The sequence below is a fragment of the Penicillium taxi genome (genome assembly GCF_028828555.1).
Source record: "Penicillium taxi strain IBT 34144 chromosome Unknown utg000003l_segment0_segment0, whole genome shotgun sequence".
Lineage (NCBI taxonomy): Eukaryota > Fungi > Ascomycota > Eurotiomycetes > Eurotiales > Aspergillaceae > Penicillium > Penicillium taxi.
The window spans coordinates 278,351-292,622 of NW_026643205.1; the positions used below are offsets into that span (position 1 = coordinate 278,351).

At 45.7% G+C, this 14,272-nt stretch overlaps 8 protein-coding genes across 8 annotated transcripts; 3 read left to right on the plus strand and 5 right to left on the minus strand.

Moving 5' to 3' along the window:
* Nucleotides 1-93: 93 nt before the first annotated feature.
* N7495_003595 (ammonium transporter) lies at nucleotides 94-1,584 on the minus strand (the record flags this gene model as incomplete). Its single annotated transcript, XM_057206246.1, has 3 exons — nucleotides 94-205; nucleotides 267-1,102; nucleotides 1,165-1,584. 3 exons carry the CDS (start codon nucleotides 1,582-1,584, stop codon nucleotides 94-96), a joined length of 1,368 nt encoding a protein of 455 aa, XP_057063926.1.
* A 246-nt stretch (nucleotides 1,585-1,830) lies between these two features.
* N7495_003596 (uncharacterized protein) lies at nucleotides 1,831-2,958 on the minus strand (the record flags this gene model as incomplete). The annotated part of the gene is made up of 1 exon (XM_057206247.1): nucleotides 1,831-2,958. One exon carries the CDS (start codon nucleotides 2,956-2,958, stop codon nucleotides 1,831-1,833), a length of 1,128 nt encoding a protein of 375 aa, XP_057063927.1.
* A 2,887-nt stretch (nucleotides 2,959-5,845) lies between these two features.
* N7495_003597 (uncharacterized protein) lies at nucleotides 5,846-6,301 on the plus strand (the record flags this gene model as incomplete). Its single annotated transcript, XM_057206248.1, has 1 exon — nucleotides 5,846-6,301. One exon carries the CDS (start codon nucleotides 5,846-5,848, stop codon nucleotides 6,299-6,301), a length of 456 nt encoding a protein of 151 aa, XP_057063928.1.
* Nucleotides 6,302-6,361: 60 nt separating this feature from the next.
* On the minus strand, nucleotides 6,362-7,650 carry N7495_003598 (uncharacterized protein; the record flags this gene model as incomplete). The annotated part of the gene is made up of 4 exons (XM_057206249.1): nucleotides 6,362-6,729; nucleotides 6,787-7,222; nucleotides 7,293-7,396; nucleotides 7,464-7,650. 4 exons carry the CDS (start codon nucleotides 7,648-7,650, stop codon nucleotides 6,362-6,364), a joined length of 1,095 nt encoding a protein of 364 aa, XP_057063929.1.
* A 1,002-nt stretch (nucleotides 7,651-8,652) lies between these two features.
* Nucleotides 8,653-9,618, plus strand: N7495_003599 (CE1 family esterase; the record flags this gene model as incomplete). The annotated part of the gene is made up of 1 exon (XM_057206250.1): nucleotides 8,653-9,618. One exon carries the CDS (start codon nucleotides 8,653-8,655, stop codon nucleotides 9,616-9,618), a length of 966 nt encoding a protein of 321 aa, XP_057063930.1.
* Nucleotides 9,619-9,930: 312 nt separating this feature from the next.
* Nucleotides 9,931-12,195, minus strand: cog6 (Golgi transport complex subunit COG6; the record flags this gene model as incomplete). Its single annotated transcript, XM_057206251.1, has 2 exons — nucleotides 9,931-11,859; nucleotides 11,917-12,195. 2 exons carry the CDS (start codon nucleotides 12,193-12,195, stop codon nucleotides 9,931-9,933), a joined length of 2,208 nt encoding a protein of 735 aa, XP_057063931.1.
* A 149-nt stretch (nucleotides 12,196-12,344) lies between these two features.
* N7495_003601 (uncharacterized protein) lies at nucleotides 12,345-13,217 on the plus strand (the record flags this gene model as incomplete). The annotated part of the gene is made up of 1 exon (XM_057206252.1): nucleotides 12,345-13,217. One exon carries the CDS (start codon nucleotides 12,345-12,347, stop codon nucleotides 13,215-13,217), a length of 873 nt encoding a protein of 290 aa, XP_057063932.1.
* Nucleotides 13,218-13,549: 332 nt separating this feature from the next.
* Nucleotides 13,550-13,931, minus strand: N7495_003602 (heat shock 9/12 family protein; the record flags this gene model as incomplete). Its single annotated transcript, XM_057206253.1, has 3 exons — nucleotides 13,550-13,589; nucleotides 13,645-13,837; nucleotides 13,898-13,931. 3 exons carry the CDS (start codon nucleotides 13,929-13,931, stop codon nucleotides 13,550-13,552), a joined length of 267 nt encoding a protein of 88 aa, XP_057063933.1.
* Between the last annotated feature and the right edge of the window lie 341 nt (nucleotides 13,932-14,272).

Below are 14,272 nucleotides of genomic sequence, written 5' to 3' on the forward strand. Positions count from 1 at the left end.
ATGAGAATACTGGAAATAAGACCATACCCAGGTACATATCGTCGGTCTTGATGAAATTTATTTGATCCAACTCCAATATACCTATGTAAAAAATCAGTCCAGCTGGATATCTCCTGAGAATGGACTGTAATCTTCCTCTCCACTCCATTGAGCTTCGTATAGGGATTCATCCATCTGAGAGGCGTCCATCCCGACCAGAATTTCACTACAATTGTATTAGTATTTATCCCAGAAACGAGAAAAGTATGGGCGTGGGTATAACTTACCTATTCTTAGCCAAGACCTCCAGGCCAGGAACACAATCAATGAGGGCATAGATAGTATAGCTTCCAACAAAGCTCCATACAGACCCAGTACTAGCCTCAAGAGCTTGAATGCCAAGCTGTTTCCAGTTCCCGTCGAAGAAGCACCCACCGAGAATCTCAGACGAACCATCATATGCAGATACTGCCCGCTGTGCAAAGAGACCAGTGGCGATAGTACCGACCAAGCCACCAATACAGTGTGTAGCAAAAGTGTCGCCATTATCGACCCAGCGTAAACGAGCCGCCATCTTGGTGAATTTTATTCGCAGCGCCTGTCGGCAGATCAGCGACCCCAAGATTCCAAAGAAGAAAGCAGTAGTCATATCGACGAATCCTGCACTCGGGGTGATCATGACAAGGCCAGAGATCGCTCCCATGAAAGTGCTATCTAGGCTCCATTTGCCTGTTTCCCAGTATGTCATACATGCCCACGCCAGTGCGCCTGACGACGCACAGATGTTTGTCACGACAGCAGCCATGATGCTCTTGAAGTTAAGCGCAAGAGTCGTGCCGGCATCAAAGGCAAGCCATGCATTCCAGATGATGATAAGAGCTAAGAGTTGACACATGCTGTTGTGAGGTCGATGAAGCCTTAAGTGCTGCGGTGTACGGTGTGCAGACTCTCGAGATCGGAACAGAGGATATGAAAGGTAAACACTCAAGGCAGTTGCTGAAGCACCGCTGCAAATGTGAACTGGTGTACCGCCAGCAAAATCGAGGACTCCTAATTGAGAAAAGAATCCCTTTTCTGACCAGACCATATAAGCTAAAGGCTCATAAACAAAGGTGCACCAAAGCTTGAAGGTAATTTTATTAGATCCTGGATTTTGAATATGAGCGATAGCATCTAGGAACTTACGAAGATGAACGGAATGAGAGGAAGTATTCTTCCACGCTCACATGCACCGCCCACGGTAATAATGCAGACGGTAGCGCAGAAAATAAGCTGAAATTCAGAGAATAGAATCTCAGGAATTCCCCCGACAGGATTAGCCAGAACATTCCTATGGAAGGCCTTGTTGGTGAAGCTACCAAAGAAGCTTCCGCCGTCTCCAAAAGCGATTGAATATCCAATAATCCACCATTGTATAGAACAGACTGCAATAACAAGAAGACTTGGATAGAAAGATGCAAGTGCATTGCGATGAATCGAGTACCCAGAATATCCCAAGCCAACTGCTGGGATAATAAGCCAGCAAAAGACACAGCATACAAGGATAAACAGAGTGTCTATCTTGGAACATGCATCCCATGCAGCCAAAACAGTGGAGGATACCATTTTGATGGCCTTGGTTAATATTTTTGCGACGGCTGGGGCTGAACAAAACTGCAAAGAAGTGAAGATATGCAGGCTGCAGTCAATTTATCGTGATTCATAATTTGATAGAAGCTTATCAATGAGAAAAGCTGTCGTACTTGCCTTCCCAAACAGGACTAGCGTTGACAAAACACAGTGCATAAAATTGCATACAGGTACTCCGTACTATTACTTTACATGTCCTTATTATATTTAAATCTGATATTACTAACCAAAAATAGATTGGAGGCTATTTTGTACCATCACATCCATCCATCCGACGTTTCTTCCCTCATCAATTTGACGCCATACTTCGTTCACCAGCTTGATAGCAGTAGTAATAGGCTTAGGAGGAAGGCTACGTTCATAGCACTGCAGTCTGTCCATTACAAATGTACGACTTCGCATAATATCTGCTCCCAATGGTAGTGTATCGACATCACCATTTGATGAGCTTGGGTCAGACGGGTATACTCTTTTTGGAAACTTCAATGCGGCTGCCGAAATCACAATTGCCAATGGCTGAGTGCATCGGGTTCCCGAGCTGGGTGGGATCTGACTGAGAATATTTAGAATGAAGACTGCAAATGATGCTAGCCAGTCTTCTGCAGATTGACCTTCGTCCCCAACGCCCTTGAGACGACACTCAACAAGTGGTCGGAATGACTTATAGAGGTGGAGTAATCCGGTGTTCTTATAGGCCTCTGCCACCAGAGAAAAGTGCCAATTGGGGCTTTGGTCATCTAACGTGTCTTGAATGTCATCACGCGTTGGAATATCCACACTCAATAGGCGTTCCTCGAGATCGAACGCTATCTTGAGGTTTTCTGGAGTTTGTGGCTGCTTAGTCAGTGCTATTGCATTTGCAATAAGCTCCTGGGCCACATCTGCCAATCCAGTAAACGGGTGTGGTAAAGTAAGTTCAAAGGGCGGCAGAATCATCGGATCTTGACTCATACGGAGGCTGTAACCTCGTTGCAGCCCAGAGTCAACCGAATTCTCACTTTTCATAGCGACCGTTAACATTTGCCAATATATCAAGCCCTTCTTGCAAAAGGAAGCACATTGCTGTTCGCTAGCAGAAAGTGTTCTTGGATGATCCAGTAGCTCAGTTACCATCCACTGAGCCGCTTCAAAGTACACTAGACCTAGATCACGAGAGTCATGCCAGGCACTACTGAGGCCAAGCATGAAGCAAGCTAAAAACAGTTCTTGAAATGTGATGGCGTTGGTGTCATATCTAATATTTCCAATTTCTCTTCGTAAAATTCGTGTTGCCTCTCCACGCAGATGAACCGATATTGATTTGATCTGCGGAATCTTTTCGTTCACGCAAGCGGCGGCCATGCTTTGCATGGCGTAGAATATTGAAGGCGAATGATGCCACGCATAGTCGATGTATATTTTGAAAGGGTTTTTGGGGGAGTCAAATGTTGCGAAGTCAGGACAGATTCGAGAGAACCAGTAGTTGATTAAAAAGGTAGGGCCATGTAAAGGTTGTTGAAGAGGCCGGGATAATCGGGATCTTTTGTTATTTTTGGGCAAATTGAGGTATGTAGTCATATCATTGGAGTTCAGTGATGAACGAGAGACTTGTGCCGATGAGTCTTGGCTTAATCTGTTGATAGATTCGGCATCACTTTTAGACTGTATTGGAGAGGATCCATGGCTTAGCAGTATTGAGTCTAGCTCATTCTGATTCTGACCCACCAGCGCCTTTGATAGCTGGAGTGTTTGTCGACTAGGTGACGGTTTATTTGTTATACTATGTGTCTGGTTTATAAGTCTTGGAGTCTGTATATCCTTCTGTGGGGAGGCTGCATGAACCTCGTGCTTCGAAGAGAAGCGAACATTAATGAAATATCCAGGACAGACTTTGTTTTTACGAAGACATTGTTGACATGATGGCTTGCCTTCATCACATTTAATCTGCTTGAATTAGAAAGAGTATCTGGAATGTAGTGATCGCCTCTAACCTTTCGCTGTTTACACAAGCTGCATCCAGACCGTGATTTGGCACTTCCTCGTCGTCGGTGAATCATCATAGGCTGTATGAATATTCCGAGAGTAGAAATAGTATAGGTAGAGGATCCGATATACCGACATTCTAGCCCTGGAGATCAAGAGTGAGAGCACGAAGATATAATGGTAAGAGGAGGTGGTGTTTTGATTAGGAAGGAGAATACGCAGTTATTAAATAACGTTGTGATTGGCTGAGATAAGAGAGAGAGATTGGAAAATGCGGGGTAGCACTGGCTTACATAAGTATAGAAAGTAGACTTCTTAACTAATTACTACCATTAACTACGGTACCATTCGAAGCTTATTCTCACTTCCAAGGTTGCTCAATGCTTTTTATCCACTTGGCGTCAGCTTTTCATTGAGAATAATTTTTGTTTCCGAAGGGTTCAATTTCCGGGGCCGCCCTTGTGAACCATCCGACGATCTCTTACCCCACTATGAAACCTCTGATAGTTAAAAGGAACATTTGGACCCTCCAGACTTCTGTTGAATGTTGCAGTAATTTCTATTTAAGTTGACACAACCTTGGTCTATTGAACCTAATAACCGCCCATGGATCAAATATAGCTCGTAGCATCCGTAATCGTGTCCCGAACCTCAAGAACTGACGTGGCCCCGCGCAGCCAAGACAAAGATTCGCTTATCCTGACGTGCAAAGTAGGTAAGATCGATCTTTCTTCAACAAGATCGACATGTTGTTTTCATCTGACCTTCATGAAATCAGGTATGCAGTCAGAAATTGACCGCAGAAATGCGCCACGCTCTGTTGCCAATCTCAGACGGTTCAAGACTTGTGATCATTGTTCGATGGCGAAGATCAATTGCACAAAAAAGCTATCTTTAGGTATATGTGATCGGTATGTGTGAATCGAACACATAGCGCTATGATCTCATGGCTTATAATTTAGATGTCATCGCTTGCAAAAGGAGTGCCATTATCGAGACCTACGGACCAAGGTATCAACTAGGAAGAATAACAGCATGTGAGTTTTTTTTCACTTGATTTGACTTCCAATATCTGTTTAATACCAGTCTAATACCTAGGAACTAGGAGAATCGAAGCCCTCGAGGCACAGCTGAGCCAACTCACATGCGACCCAAAGCAGCAAGCAGGCCGTAGTAGTGATGATGTTAAAAAGATTGACGTAGTTGATCAAGGGCTCTTGTCACTTGAACTAGCAGAATCTCTCTTAGAGAGGTACCGTACTCAGATGGCGCCCTATTTCCCCTTCTTTATACCGCCTCTTTTAAGTATCGAGGAGATACGCCACGAGAGACCGTTTGTCTTTCTGGCTATGATAATGGTTTCTCTCCATGATTTGATACCTCTCCAACGAATGGTTGAGTTTGAGCTAAGGCAGATTCTGAATTTATGTATGAAATCTGATCGGAAAATCACCTTTGACATCCTACAGGGACTTTTGATATATCTCTCGTGGTATGATCGTCAACTTCAAGAAAAAGCCCCCGTTACTAATCTAATTAGGGCCCAGTATCATGCTCAGCCACGGAGATATCTTCAATTGATCTCTATGGCCGTCAACAAAATCTTCAGCTTTGAACTAGGTAAGGCACCACAGTCTCATATGCCTTCAACACTTGATATGAAGAATTGGATAGAAGCTTGGGGCCAGGAAAAGCAACGCGCCATCATGGGCTGTTATTATATGTTGTCAAGGTGATATCACTGCAATCCGGATGTAGAAGATACGAGCTAACATCACCTTTTCAACTTGAAGTACCTCCATTCTTCTCCAGAAGAACTATGATCTTCCATTTACAGAGCATGCCAGAGACTGCTGCAAGTCTCTTGTGGTGAATGCAACAGATCCAGTAGATCGTTATCTCGGCCACATAATCCGTCTGCAGCTTTTCATTGAAAAAGTAGATCGACTCTCCTTTCAAAATTCACCAGAACTACAAAAACCAGGCACCGATCTTGAGCAACAACTAGGCCATCTGCGCAATGAACTGAATTTCCATCTAAATACCCTTCCATTCCCTCTCAGAGAAAACTGTACGCTTGCCGATTCCTTACCCAGCCCATAAATGAACATACATGCTGACAATTGCAGTCTTATTTTTTATGAAATTCCACACAGCCGAGCTTTATCTCTGTCAAATCAGTCTTCCACACTGTACACTCGAGATTTTGCTTCAGGGCATGCAAACGGCTAAAAAGGTAATGAACGTCTACCTAGGCCTTCCTCCTCGTACAGAAATGGCCTTCACAAATGTCATATGGGTACAAATTGGATTTATAATGGTCCTCTGTGTCCGCCTCCTCATCATCGCATCAGAGCAATCCATCAAGCACAAGACAGTCACCGCGCGAGAGGATCTCAATTTACCCCAGATTCTACAAGACTCCATCCTGCGTGCGCAGAGCCTTGCCTTGCCAGGTGCGGAGAACCGGAAAGATAGAGATTTCTTTCTTCATACTATTCACCGGCTGGAAGGGATTCAGACGTGGTATCAAAGTCTATTTGAGACGGAGCCTGGCTGTAGTGGACCGATAACTTCAGCGCTAAGCAGTGGTGTAAACATGGGAAGTTTTGATTATGGGGTTACTTCTTCTGCTGAAGCTTCCAATGACGGGACTGCGCTAACCAACGCCGGAGACGTTCTGGAATGGTCCCTTCCCAATGACTTTAGTGTGATGAGTCTAGATGGATGAATGCAAAATAGTCACTTCAATGACAATATACTAAGAACAATAGATATAAGCTGTGATTGATCATGCCCATGCCCTTGCCACCACTCGAGGAGTCTGCTGTTTATCAAAATTCTCAATACTATCAATATTATTAAGAGATTCAAGGGTGTATGCATCATCCAAGATATCCTGGTCCTGGTTAAAGGGGTACCTCGGTCCATCAAGGGGGTGGAAATTATTACTTGACATTCGCTGACTTCGTGGTAGTTGTCGCCCACTTCGAGTAGTGCTTGTACTCTTGCTCCTTGCACGACTGTCGGAGGCTCGATGAATGAGTGGTCGAATGGAAGGCATGGAAGCTGCGATGATAGCCACGGAGGCTTCTGCTAGACTCCATACTAAGGCTGTGGAGATGGCGCCCAGGAAATCTCTGTATTCAGCTGTAGAGTCTATCATATTACAGTCAGTCATGGGCTGACTATCGAGAGGAGAATACAATATCATACTGTAAGTGAATACCAATATCACCACCATTCGTACTATGCCGATACCAGTGGAGAGAGATCCAAGAATGGAGACCAGAATCACACTCATCTTCTTGGAAGTAGTGAGCTGCAGCTTCCACACTGGAATAACCGGAAAGAGAAGAATAATCAGATCTGTAGCAACATCTGAAATGGAAAACCCGGACCATGAAACCTCAGATTGGATACAATGTTTCTTCTTAGCCCATGCGGCGTGCGTAAGACTCCAGTTTCGTGTGGGACATTGAAAGGTCGATGTGATGACAAATGCTATGGTCAAAAGTGATAATACTCCGATCATGGTAAGGGCTGCGATGTTAAATTTCTTCCCTGGAAAGACCCGTCGATAGGATAATAGCACACTGATCTTGATGAGACCGAATGCGAGCTTTTCGATAATGCTGTATCCAAGCATAATCTATAAAAAAGATCTTGTTAAGTTCTCTACACCGTGAAGTTGGTTTGATATTGGGGGTCTCAGATCTTACCTTCTCTGCGATGTGATCTTTGGGTCCTATAACGATGGTATCATGGTGGTATGCATGAGCAGCCGCCTGCTTTGAATGACCGCCTAAAGCACCTAAAGCACCACCTATACTCGAGTACCTTATTAACGGGATTCTCCTTATGTGAGTACATAGGTAGAAGAAATGACCTACCAATGACGACTGTGATACCCAGACCCCATATCAGTCCTACTGAAACCAGGAAAGCGAAGTCATCCTCTTTTAGAGAGATTCTCAGCCTATATCGACTATAGAAGCGCAAACTGGTCGCCAAAGAGGCGAGAACTGGAAGAATCACACCAACAGCAATGATGCTGGCAGGCTTTAGATTCAATATCATTGGTGTCGGACACAAAATGCCTTGTCCTCATGGCGATCCTGGTTTTTTTTAAGAAGGTAAAGATATTCAAAGTAGATATAGTACTGCTTAATCTCACCTGCATAAGCTGGCGGAGTTTCTCCCGAGGTCTATACTCATAAGGGGGCCAAATTTCTTACATACGATTGTGTGACGTACTTTGTAACTGTTCTTCCCCATAATTTGGCCCCTTGCATATTGAATTACCAATTTCGGACGTGTAAATAAAATAATTTCTACTTCTCTTTCTCCCTATACATTTATTAGCCATAACATGTAGATTTAATACTAAAAATAATGTAAAGGTCAAACTCAATGATTCAAATATGATTGAAAACTAATTTCAGCGTCACCTCCTTCCTTGCTGCCTATGTACCATCTTAAGCTGACATATCACGTGCTTCCGATGTGGTCTCACCTTTAAAGCTTCTCTATCCTCCAATTTCAGTTGAAATGCTTCTTCTTCTACCTGTGAAGATGTGATGATGTCAGGCCGACGATAGGCTTTACATAAGAGGTCCGCTCTTGGTGGGCTAACCTGAAATCATTGAGCGCCTTTCGAGTACCTTGTAATTCCTAGTAGATACTATAAACGTCTTTTATAAGCTTCCAAGGTTATATTGGGAGGTCGTCAATAGCTTCGAGATGCTATGGCTAGCTTTTTGAAAGCGTTCGTTAGTCTTTGTGCTGACCTCAGCTGAATTACTCAGATGGGGCTGATGGTCGATGATGATCGTCATAATTATGGAGCCCATCATTTCAATCCAATAAGACCCCCTGAAGTATTGAGGAAGTACCAGTACACTATCCAAATACGACGTACGATGGGGGTCTTTCCTGAAGGATTTCATAAGGATTTCATTTCAAAAATTAGGGGAATTCTACTCCGTACAAAGGATAGCTGAATAAGGCTCGGTAACCATTTACTATAAGAAACCCCTTCCCACATATCGCCTTGTTCATCAGAATTCAGGATCGTCAACGATGTATTTCTCCATTTTATCGATTGTCGCTCTAGCAACGGCATCATCCGTCACTTTGGGTCAATCCTCCGGTTGTGGGAAAGATATCCCCGCCTCGTTCCCTCAACCTGGCTTGAACACCACAGTCACTCTGGGCGACCGCGAATTCCAGCTGTTTATTCCAGCCCACTATGAGAAGTCTTTGCCAGCACCAGTGTACTTCTCCTATCATGGTGCTAGTCGTGACATGTACGAGGAAATAGGCCTCAGCCAGTTCTCGAACCCCGAGTTCAACAAGGACGGTATCGCTGTTTACCCTAACAGTAAGAATGGCTACTGGCTCTCCAACCCTAAGGCCAATGTTACCCGTCCGAACGATTTGGACTTCACCAACGACGTCCTGACCTATCTGGAGGAGTCGTTATGTGTCGACACTACTCGTGTGTATGCTGGTGGAAAGTCCAACGGTGGAGGTATGGTTGGTGTGCTTGCGTGTAATGCTACCGTAGGCGCACGTTTTGCAGCTTTTGCCGCAGTTAGTGGAGCTTGGTACAATACTACTGAGATTGATGGAGTGGGCACATGTGCCCCTCTGCCCAGAGAAGAGGGATATCCTTTCCTCGAGTTCCACGGTGTTATCGATACAACTGCCCCTATCGATGGCAAAAATGCTACTCACCCCAAGTTAGCTGTCATCGATATCCTCGAGCAGTGGGCCGAGTTAAACGGTTGCCCCAAGGGCGCCGAGTGGGCGAGCAACGAGACGGTCTTTACAGAGCCTCTGGTCAAGCATGCTTCATGGAACTGTGGTGGTAAGAATGGTATTGTGCAACACTATCGTGAGGGTGACAATGGTCACTGCTGGCCTAGCACTGTCTCGAACGATGATTATGTCAGACTCGCTGCTCAGTGCCCCCTTGGCCACTATGTCTTCAATGCTACTGAGTACATTTTTGACTTCTTCAGCCACCACCAGTTGAATCCGTAGGTTTTATTTTCTGAGTTCATTATTACGATTTGACCTCTAACTTTGATCCTAGTCCCTTGCCTTCTGCGCGTTCCTATTAAGCGTGCGCCTGAGCCAAACCCGCACCCACTTCAGCCAGTGTCTCCCAGGAAGGCCACTGATTAACACACTTAACTTGTATTGGACGGGTAGGCACCTGCCATGGCCAGATGCCGCTTTATTAAGATTGGAATCCTTCAATTGTATTTGTATCTTTAGATTAGGACCTCCGTGCCTTAAAAAGAGCCCTTTATAGTAGTAATATGATATGCTCTCTAGTATACACTCCCTACCTCAACTCAACAACACCCGTATCTCTCCCGTAGTTCGGGGGAATAAGGTGCGTAGGCTCCACTGATCTTCCTTCTGAGCCTCGTCATCAGTCCTGCGTGATCTGCCACTGAGCACACTCTCTGCCGTACCCAAGTTCTGGGTCATTCCTCTAGCTTCGTCTGCCGCGATGATCATACCCTCGACGAACTCAAAGTCACAGCAGAATGCTTCAATCGCATCCTCAGTCACGCTCTGAATGAGAGAGGCGCTCTGGACCCGCTTGATATGGTCCGTGGCATCCATGAGGGCAGAAGGGAGGAAATCATCCAGCTTCTGACTGGACGTGATTAGCGATGTAGGCTGGAAAGCAGGGAGACTAGTGAGATCTGCAAGTTGGGGCTTCTGCTGATCTGGCTTGTTGGCATCTGACTCTGATTCTGTGAGTGTTTTTGAAAATGGCTCCAAAGCCTCCAAAAGGACTTGCAATCCCGATGTTTCCAAAAGGAATTGGTGCTGATGATCAAGGAGGTTCGTACGTAAGGTAGATAAAGCTGTCGATATAGGGTTGTTATGCGTGGCACTAGCAAATGTAAATGGGGCGATAGCTGCGCGTGCCACGAGAAGAATGTTGGTGCGGTAGATGGTTTTGGTAGTGGCATCCTTGAGTTCATCGGATGAGGATCGAGCCAGTGTCAAAAACGGGTCAAGCGCCACATGGAGGACGGGTGTGAATCCGTTCTCGCCGCTAGACTCTTCCGAATCTTCGGATCCGACTGAGGCCTCGTACGTTTTCAGGAGAGAAACCAAGCTATCCAGTGCATCCAGCAGGAACTCGGGAGGAGACAGATCCGCTGGTGGGGTCAAAGCTAGATTATCACTCGAAAGCGCAGTAACCTGGTCACGCATCAAGGTCTCGAATTTGCCAAATGTAAACTTCTCAAGCGTCTGCATCAATTCCACTAGCTCGGACTTAGGACCAACCAATTTAGAAAAGGTCGTGCGGTAGAAGGAAAGTAAATTGAACACCTTGTAGCAGGTCACCGGATCGTCGTGGCCCTGAATGACTAGTTCGACTCTCTGCTGAAGCGATCGCGAAACCCCAGAGAGATCCCGATTTACCAGGTCACTGAGTGCCTTATGGCCATCAAACGCAACTTCTTCATTCTCATCAATCCGGAACCAGGGCTCACTGACCAGTCCAGCCTGGAAGCCCTGAGCGAGTTCCTCGCCATCGGAAACGAAAAGTGCCTCGAGAGCTTCCCGCTCCGATACAGTGGTGGAATGTACCCAGGCAAGCATATCACCAATGTACCGCAGCGGATCGTGCGCCGAGAATTCGATAGGCTTGACAGTGTGATCCCCGGCACCAGCACCAGGGCCGGAGACCGCATCTGTCAAGGCATAGTGAAATGCATCAGAAAGAACGTACTCACGGGCCTCTGCAAAGAAGTCAAGACAATTGTGGAACAGACTTGGCCTCTCTGCCAGCACTCTCAAGGCACGACGGATGGAGCTGCTGATTCGCGGGTCTTCCAGATTCAGAGACTGAAACTCTTTTTGAATCCATCGATATAATTTCTGATAAGCAGAAGTGAGGTGTCGAGTGCTCAGCTCCATCAATTCTAAGCCGAGTCGCTGGTTCTCCCCACCCAGCAGGAGCTCACAGTCGTGGTGCACTTGTTTAACGCGAGCAAGTATATCGAAGAAGCGGTCGTCGACAGGCTCCTCAGATGATGTGAGAGCCAATAGTTCCTCTTCAGGAACCAAGAAGTGTTTCGAGAATGCATCGAGCAACTGCTGTTTTGTTTCGGTGTCTCTTTTATGGGTCATCAACGCTGTAGCTTCATCTAGCACGGGTGCGGTCTCCTGCTTTGCTAGACCGATATGCTTGCGCATGTCATCGCATGTTTGATTTAACGTCTTAATCACGCCGCCAATCCGCTTTAATTGCTATCAAGCCATGGCATGTTAGCCTCTAGAACTCGACGGCTCTACAACGAGTCTCACCTCCGCAACCTTCCCGAAATCCCGGACAATTTCCGCATTGCAATCAATCACTTCCTTCTGAACATCAAGTCGGAGCTGACGTCGAGTCTCGGGGGAATTGTGAACACCTCGAATACTCAGTGTTTCGAGAGAGTCGCGGATATCGGAGTCGGCGTACGATGCCGATAATACGGAGGTCAATCGGTTGGACAGGGCGGTGGATCGCTGAGTGGGTGGGGATAATGGCGACAAAGCTGGAGAAGAGCCATTGCTGGCACTAGCATTGAGATAACTCGTCATCCTTGTGGAAGCAATGGCTGCATCACAGCGGGCGGGGAACGAAAGGACAGCGCAAACACTGGCTAGACCGCCTTTGCCCCATACTTTACTTAGATTTTATCGACAACTAGATTAGCATTCCACAACCATTTATCCACAAATCGCATACAATGGACTCGTTCGACAGTCCACTCGTCTCTCCAAGCAAAGCCCGTCAGGCTGCCATGAAGGCAAAAGATTGGGCTTACGTGAACTCGTGGCTCATTCGGCAATACGCGCCAAAACCAGTACCCCAATACGAACGCAATGAAGATACACTTCGGGTTCTATTGACTCTTGCTGCTGCCAATGATGCTGCCGATGAGGAGGCAGCTCTGCAACACCGTGCCCGGGAGGAAGCTATTCAAGCCTTCAAAGCACAGGCAGAGGCAGAACTGAAAGACCCACATGAACGGCTAAAGAATGAGATCTTGGACGAGGTAGAAATGTGCCTCGACGACAAAGGGCGACGTGATCTGGATGATCTAGCTCAATCAGCCGCTGTCTTGGGCAGTACTTTGAATCCAGAGCCCATGCACTTGAGTCAATCCATTGTCGAACTCACTGTTGAGGACTTCGATGCGCAGAACCAAGTGACCAAAGTGGAGGCCATACAGTCATACCTTCAGAAAGAACTAGTCCGATTACAAGAATATCTGGAATTTTTGAAGTCTCGTGAGGTATATGAGACTCCACAAGATATCCAAAGTATGACAGCGGATTGGAACCGCAACACCAAGATGCTTTCTAAGAAGGTTGAGGAATATCAGGATCGCATTGTATCACTTGAACGGATACAAACTCAAGGGCCGTCGATCGAGGATTTGAAAAGAGAAGAGGATATTACACTTCGTCTACGTAAAGAAGTCGATTCGTTAGGGAGGCGGATTAAAGCATTCCGAAACCTGCCTAGTACTATTCCAGGTGCACGAGCAACATACAAGGAGCTTGAAGGAGAATTAGGACGTCTGAAACGTCAACGAGATAATATACTTGGGAGTTGACGATAGCGAACTAAGTATTGAACAAAAAATTCATGGGTCATCAAATTACTCAGACTAACAAAATGATGTTACTACGTCTTATTTATAGCTTTGAAATTACTCATTACGAAATTGATCAGAGGCCATCAGAAAATAGCTGATTATTATTTAAGAGTTAACAAAATGCGTTGTGATAGTCATAAAATCAAACGTGGTATCGTAGATTCATTGCTGAATCAAACTGGACATCACTCTGGTAGCAGAAATGGCTACACCCGAACCCATCAAAGTGAATTGCTAACTATCCACCGATATCTCGGATCCGTGGCGATGTGCACAGCCAATCAGGAAATCTAATTTCCCAGACCAAGGGCGTTCTTGACCTTGTCACCACTAAAGATACAAATAATTAGTTGAAGTCATTGATGCAATATAGAGGAAATCTTACACAGAGTTGCTGGCGCCGCCGTGAGCAGCGTTGTCGTGGGTACGCTGGGTCTTGTCGAAAGCCTCCTGAGGCTTGCTCTTGCTGTCATCGGGCTGGACACCTCGAGCAATGCGGTCGGAGGTGTCAGTGACAGTCTCCTTGATCTTGTCCTGGGTAGACTTGGAGGAATCGGGAGTAATCTCCTCCTTAGCCTCTATAGTGAAGGAAAGGTGTTAATGAAAAGTCCATGATAAACGATGGAAAAGCAACATACTGGTGGACCAATCCTTGCGGCCGGTGTCAGACATGATGGTGGATTGAAATAGTTCTTTAAAAAGAAATGGTAATTGTGGAAGTTTCCTGTGGAAATTGAATGTGAAAGATGGATGAGAAAGATAGGGTAAACGTGGGAGGAAGGTAGTTTAAATACCAAAGTTGAATTATCCATGACGCCAAACAAATGACGTCGTACAAATGTTTGCGTGCTTTGGACAAGCAAGTTTATCTGGAGTTACCTAGTTTACCTACTTACGTGCATATACCTGCTACAAAGATCTTGGACCTGTGGCGGGGTAATGATGGCAAAAGTTACCACCAATCAACTTCGAGGGTTGGAGCTATATCCATCTTGCGTGTATATGACGTTGTT